Below are 12244 nucleotides of genomic sequence, written 5' to 3' on the forward strand. Positions count from 1 at the left end.
GTGGGGACCAGGACCGGCGGCTGGGACCGGGATCGGCGGCGGCAGTAGTGGGAACTACGAGCACAACAATGGTAATAATCTCATCTCAAAGTGCAAATACATACCTCCCAACAGTCCCGATTACCGTGGGAATGTCCCGGTTTTCGGGGACATTCCTGCGTCCCTCCCGCGGCCGGCAGTGTCCCTCGGCAGGGGGGGGGGTGGGCTGTTGGGAGTCCTCCGTCGGCTGCTGAGCAGCAGTGAATAAACACTGTGCACACGCACAGCATCTATTCCCAGTGGGCTGGGGGCATGGCTAGAGGCTCACAGAGCCTCTGGGTCATGCTCCCATAGCATCAAAACATGGGCGTGGCCTTTCGGAGCTCCTACAGCACGCATCCCTCTGTCCCTCCTCCGTCTCCCTACAAGTTGGGAGATATGCAAACAGCCCAGACATATTAAGTGACTTTCATTGATTATATTCCACGTTTATTCTTTATTATATCTCCATAAACCCAACCAGTGAAAAAATATTTTATTTTAGTGCATACTGCAGTTGTATTTCATGTACGAGGCTTAGCACACATCATGTAGCTTGCAGGACTACAGGTGAAACCAACTTGAGGGGTCAGGTCCAGTGTGGCCCCCGGAGGAGCCTGGAAGGTGAAGTTCTGCAGCAGCTTCACAAAGAACATGAAGAGTTCCATTTTGGCCAAGTTCTCCCCGGCACAACTTCTCTTACCTAGGATAAAGGAACATGAGGCAGAATATAGTATTGTATATTATTTCAGTTATACACAATTCAGCACAACACATTACTTTCAGGTTATCTGCCAGGATCTGTTCTGTATATAATACTTTTGGAACGATGGGCGCTCCCATGAGAACGCTGGGCGTTCTCAGGCTAGTGACGGACATGTCACCGGATGTCAGTTGCCCGCCCTGTCCTTTCACATCTTCACCTTCAGCTCCTTCAGCTCTCCTCACCTCAGCATCTCATCACCTTATTCAGCTCCGCTACACTGTCTTCCATTCCTCATCTCCTTCCTCAGCCACAGCCCCCATCACCATCCTCAACCCCAGCCCCCATCACCATCCTCAGCCCCATCACCATCCTTAGTCACAGCCCCTATCACCATCCTCAGCCACAGCCCCGATCACCATCCTTAGCAACAGTCCTCATCACCATCCTCAGCCACAGACTCCCATCCCCATCCTCAGCCACAGCCCCCATCACTATCATTAGCCACAGCCCCCATCACTATCATTAGCCACAGCCTTCATCACCATCTTCAGCCACAGCCACATCTGGGAAGAGCCCAGCACTGGCCAGGCCAGGCTACAAGGGTCCCGGCAGCTGCCTGTATTGCGCACTCTGAAATTTTAGATGCTGGGAGCTCGTGCTCCACCGTAAACATCCTCCCTACACCGTCACTATGCAGAATGGCTGTAGCAGTAGAGATACATGCCCCATGTTTCTATGTATAATGATTGTAGCTGACACCAGATACATACCCCAAAAATGTCCATGACACAGCTGAGTGTTTGCCGCCACTATCCATAATCTCTCATTTGCAAAATCATCATCTTGAAAACTATCTCTCTCCGAATGATACTGGTATTGCTATTTGTACTTCTGGACTTCCTGGATAACATAAGTAAGGATCTACTACACTAAGGCAGAACACCAGATGTCACTCACCGGCTGAGAATGGCATGAACGCATCATTCTTCACAAAATTGCCACTGGCGTCCAAAAAATGTTCCGGGTAAAACTCTCTTGGCTTTTTAAAGTGATTCTTGTCGTACAGCACCGACGTCAGCAGAGGGATGACGTGCGTCCCCTGAACAAGAAATCGAAACAGTTGAGTATGTGCAGAATAGAACAATTGAAGTAGGACTGAGTGCAGGGCTGGCGCCACCACTAGGCAGCTTTAGGCATTTGCCTGGGGCACTGGCCACTGGATGGCGGCATTTGGGAGCAGCTCCCACCCCCCTTGGTTGGAGCCAGGTGAGTGGCGCCCCCGCACAAACCCCCAACCGCTCCCCCAACTCCCCTAACTGGGTCTGACACGGCGGCCGCTGCATCCCCCTTCCCCCATACTCGGCAGTGGCGGCAGCCACATCCCCCCCTCCCCCAATACTCGGTGGCAGCAGCGGCCATATCAAGCTCCCCCCTCCCCCGGACAGAATTTATTATCAACATGATTGACAAGGGAGGCAATAGGAGTGCAATGATTCACAATCAGAGATGTTGCGGTCATTTTTGGGGTATGATTCAGATTGCGATCCCTTCCACAGTAGAAAGGGCTTCAGTATCTCCTTACACTTATGCTGCATGACCATTGGGCTAATCAGAACTTTTATAACGGACTGTGATGGATACTGGCTCGATTTCGCAGCTGCTGAGATTAGTAAAGTTGTCAGTGTGTGTCTCAAATCCAGGTGCGAATTGTGCCATACTGTGACGGTAAGGACCCATCACTCCACAAGCAAGACCAGCCGCACAGCTCTTCTGGGAATCGGGAGCCGAAGAAAGTCTTGCTGCAGCCTGTAGCCGCAGCCAGGTCAGTCAATAGCTGATAAAGAAATTATCTTGCAGCCACCGTGTCAGTCATCTGCTACTGACTGCCAAGTGGCACTAAAGGTGTGCATTAGTCCCCACCCTCCTAAAATGTAGGCGGGTCATATATTGCCAGGGTCTAATAATAATAATAATAATATCTTTATTATCATAAAATGCTCACATACATGAACATTAAACGAAATTCAGTTGTGAACAATACAAAAGATGAGAAAAAGACAATAAAAGTAGAACCGGTGAATCCTTCCCGCTGTGCCAGTCCAAGCCTGCAGCGGTTTTATATCTATGCATATTAGCTGCCTACACATTTGTAGATGAGAACACATTAGTGTAAATCTCTGAACCAGACCCCTTAATTGGTAACTCAATAAGATAAAGCTCTTACCTTTGGGATAAAATACCCTCTGAAGGTGACGTCCTGAGTAGCGCAATGAGGCAGATTAGTCGGAACGATATTTCCAAATCTTTGAGTCTCATGTATTACAGCGTCAGTATACGGCATATCCTTCCGATGAGATGCCTGAGGCTCCGCTGAACCGATCACTTTATCAATCTCATTTTGGACTTTTCCTGTTTCCAAAATAACAGTTGGAGTGTATTAAAAACCAAAACATTGATGGAGCCCTAAAACTTTCAGACTACTTATTACAGCTGACAATTTACCAGAAAGATGTATCACCTACCGCAGGGGTTCTCAAATTGTTTTGCTCTGGGACCCTTCCAGTCCACAAAAACTAGTTACCGCTCAATGGTTGCCACACAGTTGTGATCAGCAAAGTACACATGCGTGGCAGCATTGTGGAGGCACAGAACAGAAGGGAAGAGACTGCTGATACAATCACGTCATGTCTTTTTGGATGCCCTGCATGTGTTTTTTTAATATATTTAGGCGAATGTTAAAATCTATACTTGCTGGACATCTTTGGGGATGGTGAGGAGGTGTGGAGGCAGTGGGTGACAGGGGAAGTCAACAAATGATAACAGGAAGAGGGTTTAGGAGACCGTGGGGGTGTATTGGGTGGCAGGGAGAGGCAGAGGGTTTCAGAGAGAGGCAATGGTGACAGAGGGGTGACGAGCGATGACAGAGGGCAGCAATGGGTGACTTAGGTGAGTTAGTGGGTAAATAGGAAGAGGCAGATAGGATGGTGGGGAGGCAGAGTGTAGCATGAGGACGCAATAGGCTATGAGTCTGACGAAGGTTGACAGAGAATGGCAGGTGGTGGTAGAGAGGCTGAGGAAGTGGCAATATGGAGATACAGATGATTACAGGTAGATGCAGAGGATGACTGAGAGGCATAGACTGAATAGGGAAAGGCAGGGGGGATAGGTGGAAGCAGAGAATGACTAGGGGGAGGCAGAGGGTGACAGGGAGGCATAGCTTGGCAGGGGGATGGCATTGGATAACAGGACATGCCAAAGTGATGGTAGCAGTGTATAATGGAAAATGGCAAGGTTGACGGATAGAATACAGAGGCTGTGGGTGTAAGAGGGTGACTACGGAGAGGCAGTGGGTATTCTGTGTGATCTCAGAGAGGCAAAGGAGTGTTAGTTAATTTGGAAACTAAGCATAGTTTACTGTGAATACAAGATCAAGGCAATGTCCCTCCCCAATGAGTAGAGGAGTCAATCCACTGGGAGAGGCCAAGAGAGGAGTTTAGAGAAACTACAGGTCGTTTGGAGGCATGAGCAGCAGATTTTGGTTCCTCAGTAGTGATATTGAAGTCACCCATTATGATGGTGGAAATGTTAGAAGATAGGAAGTGAGGGATGGTAATTATGTATATAACTTTTTTTTTACACAATACAATAAGTGACATTTTTTAAATAAATTTGGTTTGCGAGATGTTCTCTTACTTTGGATTTCGGGGTATTTCATCATCAACAGAAGACCCCATCTCAGAGTGGTGGAGGTGGTCTCCATGCCGGCAGAAAAGAGGTCGGAAACAAGGACTGTTAGGTTCTTATTGTTGAAATATAAGTCAGGATTGGGTTTTTCCTAAAATACACAGAATTGCATTAGGATAAAAAGTATTTATGGACGTACAGTACTGTTATTTATTACCATCCTTGGGAACTATTGATGAGCCTTCTGTAAATGTAAGATCTTTAGGTCGACCACTGAATGTCGACATGGCTGAAGGTCGACATGCATGAAGGTTGCAATGGGTTAGGTCGACAGGGTCATTAGTTCGACACAAACATTAGGTCAAAAGGTCGACATGGAGTTTTTCACTTTTCTTGTCCCAAATGTTGACACAGCCGACATGGACAGTAAAAAAAAGTGCACCGCGTCTGATCGCATGGCTCGCTGCGATCGACATGCTTCACACACACTGTTTTATTCTCCCACCACGCTCTAGTGGAAGGTTAGGGCATGAAATACTGCTTGTCGGCACATGTCGGCTCAAAAAAGAGTGAAAAACCCCACGTTGACTTTTTGACTGTCGACCTTGTCCTTGTTGACCTCATTCTTGAGTCGACCTAATGACTCTGTCGACCTAACCCATGTTGACCTTCAGTCATGTCGACCTTCATGCATGTTAACCTTCGACCTAATGCTTGTAGACCTAGTGACCGTATCCCACTGTGGGTGATCAGTAAGGAGCCTGAAGTAAAGCTGTGGACACAGGTTGCAATTCTTTCTATCTATTATGACTACATAGTCAAAATCAAATAGAAAGTTAGTCTGAATTGCACAGTATTCAGCCACATTCGATGTACAGGCAAATCTATCCTGACTGTGGGGGCAATTTTGGTTCACTCTTTCTGACAAATTCCTTCTTAGATGGACAAAACCATGTGCACTGCAGGGGGGGCAGATGTAAAATGTGCAGAGTGAATTAGATTTGGGGGAGTTATTTTGTTTCTGTGCAGGGAAAATACTGACTGCTTTATTTTTACACTGCAATATAGATCTCACTTGAAGTACAACCCCACCCAAATCTAATTCTCTCTGCACAAGTAACATCTGCCCCACCTGCAGTGCACATGGTTTTGTCCATCTAAGAAGGAACTTATCAGAAAGATTGAACCAAAATAACCCCCTATATCACCTGCCTAGGGCCAAATTGCAAGATAGTTTAAAGCCCCATAAACACTACCCATCCGCAGCCCATATAGTTAACCATATCGGCCAGGAGAGGCCCATACTGCCCGTACACGGAACAGTATCGGCCATCGAAGGGACCTGCTGAACATGCAGGTACTGTAGCTTGGCTATATTGCCAAATTGAATAGTAAATATAATGCTAGTAAATGGACCCCTTAAAAAACAGTGGGCAGCTGTTATAGGGGGAAGACCCTCAATAGTGACTCTAGGGGTCCCATAATAGTATATCTGTCTGCGACGTCTATGAATTTGTACATTAAGGGATATACTGTATTTATTAAAAATCACAAATAAATTGTAATACTGCCGGCATGCGATTAGTCAAAATCTCCTGGAAGGTTAGCCAAAATATCCCTATTTTTCTCCTGCTTAGTCAATATTGTCTAGCAGAAATTGCTGTGCTGTGCAGGCAAGAACATTTTGACTAGATCATAGACTATCATTGTTTAGACAAAATCGCTTAGTCAAAAGCTCCAGTGCATCTAGCCAAAATCTCTCCCAAAATTGCTTAGTCAAAATTGCTTAGTCGAAATTGTCCATTAGTCAAAATTTCCCCATTTGTACACCCCTTAAGTGCTGCATTACCTCCTGCTGTTTCACCAGGAATCTGTCAATGAGATTCCTCTGGTCATTGGCGTCCAACTGTTTCTTCTGTGCGGTAAAAGTCTCTGTAACAAATTTGTGGAACTCGTCTCTGTTGTTAGCCACCGTTTTCTGAACTCCAGGAAACCAGCTCATCACAGAGGGGTATGCGTTGTACAGCTTGGAGAAAAGAACATATATTTTATCATGGTCTCATGAAACACTTTTTTTTTGTAACTTTATATACAGTAAAAGCCATTGGTTTCACTATGGAGGTGTGTTCTGCACCCTGGTGTCACCCTCCTCAGTGATAGGTGCTGTTTACTGCACTGTGACATTACGTACAGGACCTGGCTCCTGTACATGGGTAGGAGCGGGAAAGACAGTGGCGTATTTATAATGGGTGCAGTGTTTTTAATACTCACCCATCCAGAGTGCGGCGGTGAAGTATTTGCAGGCCTCCAGATTAGACCGACCACTGGGGTGTGCGACATTTGTACATATGAGTGCGACTGAGTCTCAATTTGTGTGGAAAGGGCACCTTCTGTATGTGAGCCGCCATGCCTTTATCTGAGTAGTAGGGGGTGTGTTTGCAAAGGGCAAACAGAAAGACAAATGTGCCTTTTTGGGCGCACTCTTTATTCTGTAAATTTATATGATTTGGTTAATTCTTTAAAACATAACTTTTAATGGACTTTATCTCACAACAAATTCTGTTGTGCTTCTTCTGCAACTTTGTAGCCTCAGCCCAGCGTCGCTAGTTCACTGCATCTACGATGCGACTGAGGTGGGCATTCATTCCGGGGGTCCCGACTGTTGGTTCGTCCCGACTGTCATGACCCTGGCCTGTTTTCGGCCCGCTCACCAGTTTATCGGCAGGTAGATTCAATGTCCCGGCTGCCGATCACCGAAAAGGGGTCTGTTCTGCGAATAGCCTGTGTATTGTCGAGATAAGGCCGTGATGTCGACAATACACGTCCGATCTCGGCAAAACGGGCCTGACGGCTTTTAAAGTCAGGCCCTTTCAATCAATCTGCCTCTTCAATGCTGTCGGGAGTGACAACATTGAATAGACGCCCATCGCTATTTACCCCATCAGAAATAGGGGCGGGGATTAAATACCCCCCTAAGATGCAAAGTTTTAAGAAAAATATGGTACACTGCTCCTCTCGCAGCGTCTGAGGGGTAGATGTATGATCTGGCGATCAGGGATATTTGCACCATCCCCCACGTTATGTCAGGGGATAGCACTTCCACTGATGTATTACTCTCACGATACGGGACCCGCAGCAGCGGCGTAACAGGGCGTAAATATTACCTCTCATGTATGATGTTCATGCCCGTATCACTGTATTCTTTGCCATCTTGATGTGGCACTGCAGGTCTCCAGCCTTCTAATGCAGCCTTCTTATGGGCAGTATTCTATGTGATTATTGGCGATGTGCAGTGAATCCTGTTTAGGATTCGCTGCACAGTAGCCGTATTTCGGAGGGCTGGAGCATTCACTGCCAGCCCTCCCTGTCGCTGTATTCAATGCCGCAGGGGTTAAAATTTGCCATCCGGGGCCCAGGGAGCGGCGGCAGGCAGGGAGATGGAAGCCTCCCTGACTGCGCCGGACACTGTGTGGCAGAAGCAGGGCTCCCAGGGACACTGGCAGCAGAAGCTGCCCCGGGAGAGCTGGCAGGGGACTGGGGTAGGGAGCCGCTGCACTGCTCCTGCACGGCATATGTAATGAGCAGTGAATATATGAATATCTAATGAGCGGCTCTCGGCCCCCTGCTGGCTGTAATGTGTAAAAAAAAATAATGAAAAATTAAATATATATTCATGTGCAGTAAGTACATGAAAAAAATATCATGCCCCTTCACAGAAAAAATACTAATTTTTTTACACCAAATAATAAAAAAAAAAACCTTTATTTTATAAGATCGCAGTTCACCATAAAAAGATGGCGATTGCTACACGGTGACACACGGCGAAAATCACTTAGAAAGCAATTTGCCATCTAATCATTGAATACACTTATGGCGAATCACATTGAAAAACCCATTGAAAAACCACAGCGAATTACGGGGACTATCAGACGGCGAATTGTCCGTCATTCACTTTTCGCCGTCGGCGAATAGTGCATGTTGAATAGGGCAAATCAGTTTTTCAGCAAAAAGATTCACCTTAGAGCACGAAAATAGAACATGGCGAATCAGCCTCATTGTATACTTCCCATTGTCTGACTTTATAGAGCTGTTTTGTGTAGGACTTGCCGAAAGCTTATATCCAAACATATAATATATGTAATTGCTTACCATGGCCATCGGGGTACCCACTAATTTGGTATTTTCATTGACCAATCTCAAAAGCTTCAAGATGATTGGATCCTCGTAATCAAACCGATGGCTCAGTAATATGGAAACAATTACGTTGGCAACAGCTGCATTTATAATCATGGTATTCTCAAACGGTTTGCCTGCAATTACAGAGAAGAGGACATCTATGTGGCATACACAACATTTCAAATTGTTTTGAAATAATACTCATAATTGAGCTAATATTCATCCCAGAAATTTATTTTTTGTTTTATTATTGTGAACCCCCCCCCCCCGCAAAAAAAAAAAAGAGGTCCATGTAATCTATTATTGTCCTTCTATATTTATGTGATGCCACAAGGGGTCTGCAGAACATTATAAAGAACAGAAACTGCAGGAAAAGTGATGCTTATATGGGCACTAGGTGGTCTGTTCATGAAAAAATTGTAAAGAGTGGAGAAGTGAACCAGTGGAGATGTTGCCCTTTCTTTCTTGCTCCTCCCTCTCTCTTTTCAACTCCAATCTCTCTCTCCTCTCTCTTTCTCACATTCCTTCTTTTCCCTGACCACCCTCTCTAAAACTTTGCTATGGGGCTCAATAAGTTCTAGTTATGCTCCTGGTACCTAGACTAGGATTTGATGCTATGATAAGAAGTGGAAAAGCACATGATTGGGGCGGGGGGCAGGCAAAGAGGGGTGGCACAGAGGGAAGAGACAGAAAATGGCACATACATCAGCTGGACCATGGGAACGCGCAGTGTTTTATAAGCATCCCCACGAAATCGCTGGGAGTTCTTCTGGGAACACGGGTGGCCCGACGCCTGCCCGGGACGTCATCGCCTGCCCCTTCTTCAGTGGACAATGACTTTAATTTCCAAAGGAGAGAGAAATGGTTGACAACCACAGAATGATTTTCTTTGGCTGCATGCGAGAGGAAGTGTCAGAACCAGTGCAAGGAACTGGATCGCCCCAGGCGGAGGGCGCCCCGGCGCTCACCCGCTCCGCGGGCGGTGGTGGGAGATGGCGCAGCGTCACTGCACAGAGGGGGGCTGGTGAGAGAGAAAGGGCGCAGCGTCTCACATCGCTGCACGGGGGGGGGGAGGCTGGTGAGAGAGAGGGAGCCCCTCACCCGATTGGGGGGGCAGCTCTAAGTGGCCGCCCTCCAGTGGCCGGCGCCCTAGGAAAATGCCTAAGGCTGCCTAGTGGTGGCGCCGGCCCTGGGAAGTGTTTGCATACATCCCCTCGCATGGTACCGAGGGGATTCAGCGGCGGGGGGGGGGGGGGGGGCATGGGCTTACAATCGGCAGGGCAACAGGTGGCATCTATGGGCTCGCTAAGTAGCTTAGTGAGCCTTACTGAATCACCTCTGAATGAATGAATGAAAATGAATTAAGATTGTTAACTCTGGTTCTCCAGCATGTTGGATTTCACAGATCAATTGGGGCTGTAGATTATTAATGTATAGTAAAAATCAGCAGATTTGAAGACTGTCTCTAGTAAACTGATGACTTTCAAGATTAGCAAATCACTGAAAAATATCTGTAATGTCTGGGCACTGATTGGTTTAGGGTTGGATTAGGGAATCTTTAAATCTGGGAAAAAATCTTGGAATCTCCAAATTGTTATTTTGTGATTGCTGATGTATAGGGTAAAGCTGGCCAAACATCTACAGATCGATTGTCAGATTGGGCTCGTTGGAACAAAATCCTGGTAATGGTTGAGAGAAAATGACAGTTGACCATTTGCTTTGAAATGCTGGAAAGCTGCCAAACTGTCATTCAGATATCACCAGGATTTTGTTCCAACCAGCCCAATCTGACAATCGATCTGTAGATGTATGGCCACCTTTAGCCTGCAGCATGAAACAGAGGGTTAGGATCGGAGATGGTTGCGTTTGTTAAAGAAGTGGGTCTTAAGAGTCCATTTAAGTTTTGTAGAGAGGTTCAAGCTGGCCATTCATCAGCGATGGACTGGGGCTATTTTAATGGTGTTGTAATGATCGGCCTGAACCATCGCTGATGTTTGGACTTCCCCTATTGATGGTTGAGATCAAAAAGTGATCATGATCAGCATTACATTGCTAATGTGTGTTGGCAGTTAGTCTTTTGTGTGACCATTTAAAAAACCATACAATTCTTCCACTGCTGACAATCCATGCTATAGAGATTACAATTAGGACGTGTGTGGGCATTTCAGATTTGAAAATTCAATAAAGATTTAAAAAACATAGCAAATCACTGGTAAACATCTGTACTTTATAGGCACAGATTGCAAGATTGGGAATTTTTCAATTGTGGGCGCCTCAGGAGTCTGATAAGGGCCCTTATTCTGGTTGGTGCGGATATGTCCGCGTGCGTTCGTTCCGCCGATGTTTTGTGTTTGCGCATGTGCAGAGGCATATCTGCGCATGTGCGAAAGGGACATACGTCCAAATTCCGCATGAATTGTTTACACTATGAACAGGGGGAGGAGAGGGGCCTGAAGGGCTGTTTGGCCTCATTAACATATGCATACGCCCCGCGTTTCATGGGCGTTCCCATGAAAACGCTGGGCGTACGTATGGTAATGCGGCCGTGATGCACGTGTAGGGGGCGGACATATGACATTGCCAGATGTCAGCTGCCCGCCCAGATCCCTGCTTTTGCACTGAGAAATGCCCGAGTGGTCTGAGCTTGCGGGAGCTGCCTGACCACTCGGTCCTGCATTTGATGGTCTGCGACCATCGAATGATGGGGGAGGTTCCCAGAGATGGAGGAGGTGTATACATGAGAAATCCACTCGTGCTCCGTGCGGTCAGCGGCTTACCGCATTCCGACGGAGTGAGCGATCCGCATGGAAGGCGGGGTTTAGGACGCACGGTCCTGGCCGCATATTCGGCTCCGGCCGCACAGACATGAATAAGGCCCAGTGTGAGGAAGAGAGTCCCAGTGGTAGGAAGCAGCACAATATTGAAGGTAGGCTAGGGAAAAAGTAATCAACACGGAGGAAAAACGGGCAGGTGTGTGTGTAAAAGGAGATGAAATTAGAGATTTCGATAGGAGAGGATTGGGTAAGGGCTTTGGAAGTGATTGTGAGAAGTATGAAATTGGTCCATAATTGGAATGGGAGCCAGAGAAGGGCTTGCTGGAAAGGGATTGTGAATGTAGTATGTTTGGAGAGGTAATGGAGCCAAGCAGCAACATTTAGGATATAATAGAGTGGAAGAAGGTAACAGACATGGAGCCCAGATAAGAGGAGGTTACTGTAGTCCATCTTTAGATGAGAGGAGGTTACATTAGTCCAGTCTGGAGATAAGAGGAGGTTACTTTAGTCCAGTCTTTAGATAAGAGTAGATAAGAGGAGGATACAGTAGTCCAGCCTGGAGATAAGAAGATATAGGGGAGGTTACAGTAGTCCAGTCTGGAGATAAGAGGAGGTTACAGTAGTCCAGTCTGGAAGTAAGAGGAGATAAGAGTAGGTTACAGTAGTTCAGTCTGGAGAGAAGAGGAGATAAGAGGAGGTTACTGTAGTCCAGTCTGGACTGGAGATAAGAGGAGGTTACTTTAGTCCAGTCTTTAGATAAGAGGAGATAAGAGGAGGATACAGTAGTCCAGCCTGGAGATAAGAGGAGGTTACAGTGGTCCAGCCTGGAGATAAGAGGAGGTTACAGTAGTCCAGTCTAGAGATAAGAAAATATAGGGGAGGTTAC

General features: G+C 46.7%; 1 protein-coding gene across 1 annotated transcript in view; it reads right to left on the reverse strand.

The window, feature by feature from the left end:
- Positions 1 to 499: 499 nt before the first annotated feature.
- Positions 500 to 12244, reverse strand: part of LOC146064817 (cytochrome P450 2C5-like) — a 51166-nt gene continuing 39421 nt past the window's right edge. Inside the window, exons 5-10 of the mRNA XM_083178714.1 lie at positions 8558 to 8718; positions 6258 to 6434; positions 4418 to 4559; positions 2949 to 3133; positions 1682 to 1823; positions 500 to 721 (exon numbers count right to left, since the gene is read on the reverse strand). Of these exons, the coding sequence (XP_083034840.1) occupies positions 543 to 721; positions 1682 to 1823; positions 2949 to 3133; positions 4418 to 4559; positions 6258 to 6434; positions 8558 to 8718 (986 nt within the window). The 3' untranslated portion in view covers positions 500 to 542. The remainder of the gene's footprint in view (positions 722 to 1681; positions 1824 to 2948; positions 3134 to 4417; positions 4560 to 6257; positions 6435 to 8557; positions 8719 to 12244) is intronic.

This window comes from Crinia signifera, chromosome 3, assembly GCF_055691185.1.
Source record: "Crinia signifera chromosome 3, ASM5569118v1, whole genome shotgun sequence".
In the NCBI taxonomy this organism is placed as follows: Eukaryota; Metazoa; Chordata; class Amphibia; order Anura; family Myobatrachidae; genus Crinia; species Crinia signifera.